We start from the raw sequence: 10444 nt of genomic DNA, 5'->3' as shown, positions 1-10444 counted from the left end.
CTTGGATCCCTCATGACGCATGAGCTAACGATGAAACAACACAATGAAGAAGAGTCCTCTCACAAGAAAAAGGTATTAGCACTTAAATCTGTTTCTACTAACAAAGATTTGTCTTGCAGCAGTAGCAGTGAAGAGGAAGACAATGAGGGAGATGATGATGAGGCTCTCCTTGTAAGAAAATTCCGTAGATTCATCAACCGGAAGAAGTCCTCACATCAAAGGAGAGGCCCCTCAAGTTTCTATCACAAGGATAAAGGTAAGAAAAGGGAAAATGAGGGGATCGGATGTTATGAGTGTAAGAAGCTGGGGCATTTCAGAGCTGAGTGTCCTTTGCTGAAGAAGGGGAGCAAGTACAAGAAAAAGAAAGTCCTCGTCTCCACCCTATCGGACTCCGATACATCATCATTATCATCGGATGAGGAACAAGAAGAAAAGGCCAACCTATGTTTTATGGCTAACGACAATGAGGTAACATCCGGAACACATTTAGACTTTACTTTCGATGAATTATATGATGCTTTTAATGAATTAATGGACGAGTATAAGACAATAAACCTTAAAAACAAAGAATTGAAACTAACTAACCAAACTCACCTCCGTAAGTATGAAACATTAGTTAAGGATAAAGATGTTATCATTAAAGAAAATTCAGAACTTAAGACAAGCAACCAAATCTTAATTCAAAAGACTAATACCACTACAACAGAAAAGGTTTTTGCCGACTTTGTATTGCCGACGCTAGTTAAAAGCGTCGGCGATTTTTTTTTGGGGACAGTAACCGCCGACGCTTCTGAGAAGCGTCGGTAAAAAAGCTTTCTTTAAGCATTGGCGTCTGGGTACATTACCGAACGGAATATTTAATCCCCGACGCTTATAAGCATCGGCATATCGGAAGAACACGACGACGCTTATAAGCGTCGTCGGACTTCATTCCTCCAAAACCCGATCGACCCCCTCCCTTTAAAGCCCTAAATCCCCATCTCACGCCGACCGACTCCCTCTCTTCTCAACCCTTTTCATCGATCTCATCCATTCTCCTCCGCCGAGCGCTCTCCGTCGTCGCGATGGGGGGAGTCGCTGCTGATGCAGGCGTTGAGCAAGCGGCGGACGTGGGTCTTCCTCTTCCTCGTCGTCTACTCCCTCCTCCTCTCCTCCTCCTGGAACCTCCTCCTCTCCATCCGCTCCTGGTACAACTCGGCGGCCGCCTCCGCCTCCTCCCGCGCCGCCGCCGGCTGGAAGGCCCTCTACGCCTCCGTGCTCTACGGAGGGGTCTTCGGCCTGCTCTCCATGGGGGCGGCGCTGGCCGTGGCGGTGCCGGCCATGTTGGTCACCTGGATCACGATCCTCGTGCTACTCGCCCTCTTCAAGCTCCTCCTCCTCGCCTTCGGCCTCGGCCCCCTCTGCCCCTCCCTCCCCCTTCTCCCCTTCCTGTTCACCTCCTTCTTCCCTGTCAAGATCCAAACCAAACCCAAGCCCAAACCTCCCATCTCTTCATCTTTATCCACCCTTCACCGCCTCATCACTGCCGTCAGGGTTCTCCTCTTGGCCACCATCATCTCCAGCTACCGCTATAGTGATAGAATGCATCCGTACCTCCTCCTCGCCATCTACTGCTGCCACATCTACCTGATCCTAGATCTCGGTCTCGCCTCCATTGCCAAGATCGCCACCGGTCTCCTTGGCCTCGAGCTGGAGCCCCAGTTCAACAACCCCTTAGGCGCCTCCTCCCTTCAGGACTTCTGGGGCCGCCGCTGGAACCTCATGGTCTCTTCCATCCTCCGCCCCTCCGTCTACGACCCCGTTCAAGCCCGTTGGGGGCTCGACGCCGGCATCCTCGCCACCTTCTTCGTCTCCGGCCTCATGCACGAGCTCATGTTCTACTACCTCACCTTGGCACTTCCCACCGGGGAGGTTACCGCGTTCTTCGTCCTCCACGGGCTGCTCACGGTGGTGGAGAGGAAGGCCCGAAAGGCCGGCTGGTGGCGGCCGCACCCCGTCGTGGCGGCGCCGCTTGCACTCGGGTTGATCGTCGGCACCGGGTACTGGCTCTTCTTCCCGCCCCTCCTGAGAGGTGGGGCCGACGCGGTGGGGCTGGCGGAGTTTTCTGCTGTGATGGGAGTTTTCCAAACCCCCTCCAATATCCCATGTACTTTTTGCTGATGACATGCAAGTAGCAAGGGCGATAGTAAAGGATAGAATTCTACTTAAAATCCCTTGTTGATGCTTGTTAATTATAGCCGGCCAAGCTATTAATACATCTAAATCCCATCTTATCTTCAGCCCAAGAACCCCAAGAGCAATTAAGTCTAATATATGCAAGGTTTTTTCCATGCAGGAGAGCAGGGGGTGTGGAAATATGTAGGGGTTCCTCTATTAGGTATGCCTCTGGCCTCTTTGAATTTTAATTTTCTATTGGATAAGGTGGCAACGGAGATTGCAAGTTGGAAATGGAAGGCTTTATCTCTGGCTGGTAGAACAACCTCACTCCAACTTGTGCTTTCATCTATTCCTATCTGTTGTATATCCTGTGTCAGTGTGCCTTTATCTATCAATACAAGACTTGACAAGGAGCTTTCGGGCTTTGTTTTATGGGGACATACTTCTGATAGGAAGGGTCTTCATCTAGTTTCTTGAGCAAATGTTTGTATACCAAAAGACCATGGTGGTCTGAGTTTGTGTTTATTGGCGCAAATGAGGTATGTTTTCTTATGTAAGATGGCTGTGCATGTGGTCTTGAAACCTGACTCTTTATGGGCGAAAGTGAAACCTGACTCTTTTTTTTTTTACTAGTTTTTGTTCTATCATTGCATCTCCAGAGTCTTTCAGAATATTTCGTCTAAATCATTACAATTTTTTTTCATAATCTATAAAATTTGGATTTATAGCTGTACGTTGTCTATTTTGTGTTAATGCTTTTTGGTGGATAGCTATATTCTTCCTTAATTCCTGGGATTTTCTTCATTTACTTGCTGTTATCACTAGAATCCGAGGATAAAGTATGGGCTTGGATGTCTCACATCTAATTCTATGTAATTCTCTTTTTCTTGGAGTTAACCTTTTCTTTTGTTGCTTTTTATTGACCGAAATTGGTCCATTGTATTGTTATTGCTTGAAGGTCTTTCCTCTGCTCTTTTGGTGTGCTTTTGAGGTTTAATTATTTTGGGTGGGAAAAATTGCGTTACAAGCTCATGATTAATAGATAACAAGATTGTTCTCTTGTATTTCCCTCCTTCCCACCATTTGTGTTACTCGATCTATTGTTCTGCTTCTTTGTTTAGCTGACTGAGCTCTTTTTGCTTATTTTTCACTGAAATTGTGCCTCTCGTTATTATCTTGTTTAAAGCATTACTGAATGTTTTGAACTCTGATTTGATAACTCACTGGTGATATGGAACATTGAATGGAGATTTGTAGGAAATTTTTGGCCCAACACATACTCGTATGTTGACAGGGCTTTACACATATGGTGTCTTTTTATCCTTATGTTTGCACCAATAATGTGGCTTACATGTTCTTCATGTGATCTAAGAACTAGATCAGTTTCATATCATCTCCAACATGGCAATCATGATTGTCATGCAGAACAGCTTTACAAGCTGATTCATTACATTCAATGCTACTGTGCCTTTTCCTTGTCTTCTTTTTTTCAAGGAAATTGCTTCTTAGTACTATGACTTTATCTATAATCATATGTTTACATGTGTTCTCTTATGTTTATTGATCACTTCAATTGGACTCTATCATCTAGGTACCCATCATACTGTCGACCAAATATATGGCCTTCCATTTCTTTGCCTGAGCTTGAACAAGGTACATGGGCATCTCTCCTCTGAATCCACATATGTGAATAATACTGGAGAAGGTTCTTCAGTCTGTTGGGTAAATTGTATATTATCATCTTCATGAGATTCCTAAGAGGAAGTTATATCCATCACTGTGAGAACTTTGAGAATATGGTCCCTTCCAATTCTTATTTGAAATGCTTCTGAAATGTTGAGTGATTCATGTTGGTAGAATTAATTGGGTGATTCTCATAATAAATTTTCCTGTAATTTCTTTCTCTAATTATTTTAACTATTCTTTTATAGATCCAAGATTCTTCACGCTTATTCTCTGATTCAAATTCTAGCATCCATCACTCAAGTTCTTGACCCAAAGATTCATCAACACCTAGGTATATTTTCAATTTTTGTGATTATGTATCACCGTCTTTATAATTAAAAATTTAACTTTGTTTATCAGATAATAACCATATTTTCTTTATTTCTTTTTTCTTGTCCTTCAGCTTCTTTTTTTCAGTCAAAGTTTGTTCTGTTATGACAGTATGCGGTTTTCTTGTCAAAGTTTGTTCTACTTGATGGATGTTTCCTCCTTCAAATGTTTAATGAGGATCTGCAAGCGGAGGAGCTCAGATCGCTTTTCGACGATAATGTGTGCCTCAAATGTCATATTCTTGTAGACCTGATGTTGCTAGAAAATCAACTTCCGTATTTCATTGTCCAGCATCTCCTCGAAACACTGGGGATGCCAGAGTGGGATAGCTCCCGCCTTCTGAATGCTGCCATCGATGTGTTCGATGACTTTCTGCCATCGTTCTGGAGAGGTCCACAGCCAGAGCTGCCCGCCGAAGGCTTCGATGTGGATCATTTACTCCACTTGATCCACCGATGGATCCGGCGATTCCCAAAATCAGAGGTGACCAACACAGCAAGCTACAGTAAACGATCAAGGACTACTTATTCTGCTTTATCCCTAATAATCGACAAGACTGGGGATTGGCTCTCCAAGGTGTTGCCGCGTCGTACCAATTCTTCGAGTTCAGAGGTATTCCCAAGAACCCTCCCCCCCATTACTAGACTTGCAGAGGCTGGAGTGAAAATCGAGGGGAGCAAGTCAGCATCTGGCTTTCTAGACATTACGTTCTGTAAGGATCAGGGGGTGTTGGGAATCCCGGCCATTTTTGTTGATGAGTCAATGAACTTCTTTTTTGCAAACCTAATTGCTTTGGAGCAAAGTTGCAGGAGACACGAGATGGATGTCACTGAATATACCAAGTTTCTGGATGCCATCATCAACACCTCAAGAGATGTGGAGTTGCTTCACCGGGAAGGGATCATTCAACCGCATATTGGAGATGACCAGGACATTGCATAGTGGAAGTACATTGCAAATGTAAATTGACAGTATGAATGTAATTTGACAATATGAATGTAATTTGACAATATGAATGTTTTGATAAATATGTTTGATTGTGCTATGAGTATAATCTCGTTTAGTGTGAATGTCTTTGATTTTGTAAACAGAGTTTTAAAAAAAAATTAAATTTTTTTTAAAAAAATCATACTCTAACGACGCTTTAAAGCGTCGTTAAAATCCTGGTGTTTTAACTATTACCGACGCTTTAAAGCGTCGGTAGGTTTGACTTTAACGATGCTTTAAAGCGTCGCTAGTTACCGACGCTAAAAAGCGTCGCTAAATTGCAATTAGCGACGCTTTTATGCATCGCTAAATTGGACTTTACCGACGCTAAAAAGCGTCGCTAATGACCGACGCTTTTGAAAGCGTCGGAAAATGTTTTATCCACTGTAGCATAGGCGACGCTTTACCGACGCTTGGGATAGCGTCAGGATGGTTTTTACCGACGCTTAAAAGCGTCGCTAATGGCCAAACAAGGCGTCGCTAATGCCCAATTTTCTTGTAGTGTACCTTAATTAAAGATAACGAAAGGCTGACCAAAGAAATATTAGAACTTAAAAACAATAAACAAATCTTAAAAGAGAGTCTCACAAAAGATCTAAATGGACTAAAAACAGAAAAACAAAAATTGGCACTAGAACTTGAAAAGTACAAGCTTTTTGTAGAAAAACTTACATATAGCTCAGAAAAATTAGAAATGATACTTAATAGTCAACGAGCTGTGTTCAATAGAGTTGGTTTAGGGTATAAACATAAAAATAAGCAAAAACTCCTTAGTAATTTCTTTGTTAAAGCAGGGAAAAGCAAAACTAAGAAAATAACATGTTTTTGCTGTGGAACATTAGGACATAAAGCAAATGTGTGTGATTATAGAAAAGAAAAAACTAAGAGAAAAATTAAAAGGGTTTGGGTTCCAAAAGGAACCAACATTACTAACCATGAAGGACCCAAGAAAACTTGGGTACCTAAAATTGTATGATTTGCTTGTGTAGGAGTGTCTTGCAGCCAAGGTCAACAAAAATTGTTGGTACTTGGATAGTGGCTGCTTAAGACACATGACGGGTGACAAAGACCAATTCTTCACCCTTGAGCCTAAGAAGGGAGGTGCTGTGACATTTGGAGACAATAACCAAGATCACATCATTGGTATAGGTAAAGTACAAATCACCCCTTCAACCTTTATTGATAATGTTAGATATGTTGATGGTCTTAAGCATAATCTACTTAACATTAGTCAATTGTGTGATAGAGGTTTTGATGTTTTGTTCAAACCATCTTTATGCATCATAACCAACTCAAATGACAACAGTTTAGTTTTTAAAGGATAAGACGTGGGAATGTGTATGTAGTAGACCTTGAGGATCTTGCCAAACATAACCCATGTTTAGTTGTTAATGAAACTAAGGATAATGATGCTAGTTGGTTATGGCACCGTAAGTTGGGTCATGCAAGTATGGACACAATATCAAAACTAGTTAAAAGAGATTCCGTGATAGGTTTGCCAAAACTAAAGTTTGAGAAGAATAAAATATGTGAAGCTTGTCAATATGGCAAACAATCAAGAAACTCATTTAAATCCATAAATTGTGTCTCTACCTCTAGACCTCTAGAACTACTACACATGGATCTATTCGGACCAACTAGAACCACAAGTCTAGGTGGAAATAAATATGGTCTAGTTATTGTAGATGATTTTTCTAGATATACTTGGGTCATGTTCTTAGCCCATAAAGATCAAGCATTTTCAGTATTTAAGAAATTTCATAAGGAAGTAACAAATGCTAGAGATACTTCAGTCATAGCTATTATAAGTGATCATGGAACGGAATTTGAAAATCATCTATTTGATGAATTTTGCAATAAAAAGGGAATAACTCATAATTTTTCTGCACCTAGAACACCACAACAAAATGGAGTTGTAGAAAGGAAAAATAGAACCCTAGAGGAAATGGCTAGAACCATGCTATGTGAAAGTAACCTCTCTAAGTACTTTTGGAAAGAAGCCATTAATACCTCATGTCATATATTAAATAGAGTTTTATTGAGACCCATTATAAAGAAAACACCTTATGAACTTTGGAAAAATAGAAAACCAAAAGTAAACTATTTTCATGTCTTTGGATGTAGGTGTTTTGTTCATAATAATGGGAAAGATAATCTAGGTAAATTTGACTCTAAATCTGATGAGGGTATATTTTTGGGGTATTCAACAACTAGTAAAGCCTATAGAGTTTTTAATAAAAGAACCCTTGTTATTGAAGAATCTATACATGTTGTTTTTGATGATTCTAGTGATATCTCTTCTAGCAAGAGAGTTGATCTTGATGATGATGCTGAAATTCTTGAAGAAAAGATTGATGAGATGACATTACAAGAAGATGAACAAAAATTAATTGAAAATGCATCATCAAGCCAAGAGGCTATTGTGGATCATGGGCTGACTAAGGCTTGGAGGTATGCTCATGGGCATCCTAAGGAATTAATTTTAGATGATCCATCTCAACCTGTTAGGACTAGAGCATCTCTCAGGAACTTAAATAATCATCTAGCTTTTGTCTCACATTTTGAACCCAAACACATAGAATAAGCTGAAAAAGATGTAAATTGGATAAATGCAATGCAAGAAGAACTAAACCAATTTACCAGAAATAAGGTATGGAACCTAGTTGAACGACCCTCTGAATATTCAATTATAGGTACCAAATGGATATATAAAAATAAACTTGATGAAAATGGAATTGTAATTAGGAATAAGGCTAGACTAGTAGCAAAGGGGTATAATCAAGAAGAATGTATAGATTTTGATGAAACCTTTGCTCCTGTAGCTAGACTTGAGGCAATTAGACTGTTACTAGCATTTGCATGCTCTAAGGATTTCAAATTATTTCAAATGGATGTAAAAAGTGCATTTTTAAATGGGTATATTAATGAGGAGGTGTATGTAGAACAACCTCCTGGTTTTGAAAATCATCAATACCCTAATTATGTGTATAAATTGAACAAAGCACTTTATGGTTTGAAACAAGCACCTAGAGCATGGTATGAAAGACTTAGCAAATTTCTACTAGATCATGAGTTCTCTAGGGGAAATGTAGATACAACACTGTTTCTAAAGAAGAAAAACAAAGATATGTTAGTAGTGCAGATTTATGTTGATGATATTATTTTCGGTGCTACTAACAATCGCCTCTGCAAAGAATTTGCTGACTTGATGCAGAGTGAGTTTGAAATGAGCATGATGGGAGAGCTGAACTATTTCCTCGGGCTTCAAATCAAACAATCTGAAGAAGGGATCTTCATCAATCAAGCTAAATACATCAAGGAGATGCTTAAGAAGTTTGATATGGAGGGAAACAAGTCAATTAGCACACCCATGAGCTCATCATGCAAACTAGACCAAGATGAATCAGGTAAATCTATAGATCAAAAGATGTATAGAGGTATGATAGGATCTTTATTATATCTCACTGCAAGCAGACCTGATATCATGTTTAGTGTATGCATGTGTGCTAGATATCAGTCTAATCCTAAGGAATCTCATCTAATTGCAGTCAAGAGAATCTTTAAATATCTAATAGGAACAAAAAATATAGGTTTATGGTATTCTAAAGAATCTAGCCTGAACTTAATAGGATACACAGATTCAGACTTTGCTGGTTGTAAACTTGATAGAAAAAGCACCAGCGGGTCATGTCAATTCTTAGGAGAAAATTTAATCTCATGGTTTAGCAAGAAACAAAACTCGGTTGCATTATCTACTGCTGAAGTTGAATATGTTGCTGCCGGGAGTTGTTGTGCTCAAATCATGTGGATCAAACAACAACTGGAAGATTATGGAATTAAACAAGATAAAATTCCCATTAATTGTGACAATACAAGTGCTATTAACTTAACTAAGAATCCAATTCAGCACTCAAGAACCAAACACATTGAAATAAGACATCACTTCATAAGAGATCATGTACTGAATGGTGATGTTACACTTCAATTTATTTGCACTGATGATCAACTAGCTAACATCTTCACAAAACCCTTGAGTGAAGAGCGATTTAGTGTGCTTAGGAGAGGATTAGGAGTGATTGATCCATCCTAGTGATGTTCTCCTCTAGTTCATTGATTTTGATGATTAGGTTGTGTTAAATATAGAGTCTCTCATCTATGATCATCAAATCAGATCATAAACTTAGTGATTATCCCTTGTTTGGCACGACAATAACATGATTTTTAGGTGCATGCCAGAGGTCGAGTCGACTCGGATAAGTTTCAGAGTCGGCTCATGAGGGGGAGTCGACTCGCACATAGACGGGAGTCGACTCGAGGTCGATGGCAGCATAGGGGGAGTCGACTCGCACATATTTTGGAGTCGACTCTAGGTCGAGTCGACTCGCGACTTACTGGAGTCGACTCGCGGTCGGGAATCCAATGTTTTAACCCTAATCGAAGCGTTTAATCAACACTTCTATTCACCGCCTCCACTGTTCACAAACCCTAGAGCCGTCTCCGACCTCGTCTCTGATCTCCATTAGGGTTTTTCCGTCGAGCTTCTTCGGACCATTAGGGTTTTTCCCCATCTCTAGGTCAACCATGCCTCGTAAGATGGTTGTCCCAAGCCGGAAGAGGCCCCAATCCGCGAGCGGCGCCGAGCGACGGTCCAAGGCTCGGAATGATCCCGTGAGGCCACAACCTCCGGTTCTTTCCCCGCCGAGGCCGGTTCCCTCGTGTCCGTGCGCCGGGAAGGCGGTCTCCACCGGGAGATATGTCAACTTCGACTATCTCTCCCGGGAAGGCTTCACTATAGGGCATAGGTTGAAGGCCCAAGGACTAGAGTTCTTTTGCTCCCTAGATCTCCCCACTTACCCAGGGCTAGTTAGGGAGTTTTATGGGATAGTGTCTAGGGGTAATGGTGGAATACAGGAAACCGTATCGGGTGTCCCTTTATTCATTTCAGAGGATTTTATAGCACAAATCCTACATCTTCCCCAAGTAGGGGTATTTCCTACTCACCCGGCCGATAGGACTGAGGCCCTTACGGCCATATTAGGGACTCCACCCCAGTCCCCACTAGATGAGGTGTCCGCTAGTTCACTATCAGTTGAAATGCGGCTCCTCTTGAGTATTATTTCTAGGACCCTGTTTCCTAAGACCGGCCGCTTTGACTTTGTATCCGAGAGGGACCTAGCCCTCATGTATTACATTCTCCAAGATACCCCAATTAACTTCCCTAAGCTGATCTACAAATACCTATGTG

General features: G+C 41.1%; 2 protein-coding genes across 2 annotated transcripts; both read left to right on the top strand.

The window, feature by feature from the left end:
* Positions 1–289: 289 nt before the first annotated feature.
* On the top strand, positions 290–5257 carry LOC120104818 (putative long-chain-alcohol O-fatty-acyltransferase 5). Its single transcript, XM_089929333.1, has 5 exons — positions 290–295; positions 1048–2377; positions 3749–3810; positions 4089–4174; positions 4286–5257. Exons 1-2 carry the CDS (start codon positions 290–292, stop codon positions 2158–2160), a joined length of 1119 nt encoding a protein of 372 aa, XP_089785459.1. The 3' UTR covers positions 2161–2377; positions 3749–3810; positions 4089–4174; positions 4286–5257.
* LOC149768200 (UPF0481 protein At3g47200-like) lies at positions 4378–5154 on the top strand. Its single transcript, XM_089929332.1, has one exon. The coding sequence runs from the start codon at positions 4378–4380 to the stop codon at positions 5152–5154; it is 777 nt and encodes a 258-aa protein (XP_089785458.1).
* Positions 5258–10444: the final 5187 nt, after the last annotated feature.

Source organism: Phoenix dactylifera, chromosome 2 (genome assembly GCF_051530095.1).
Source record: "Phoenix dactylifera cultivar Ajwa chromosome 2, Ajwa_hap1_PhDact_Kaust_v1.1, whole genome shotgun sequence".
In the NCBI taxonomy this organism is placed as follows: Eukaryota; Viridiplantae; Streptophyta; class Magnoliopsida; order Arecales; family Arecaceae; genus Phoenix; species Phoenix dactylifera.
The sequence above is the reverse complement of the archived record's forward strand: the minus strand, read 5'-3'. Positions and strand labels throughout refer to the sequence as shown.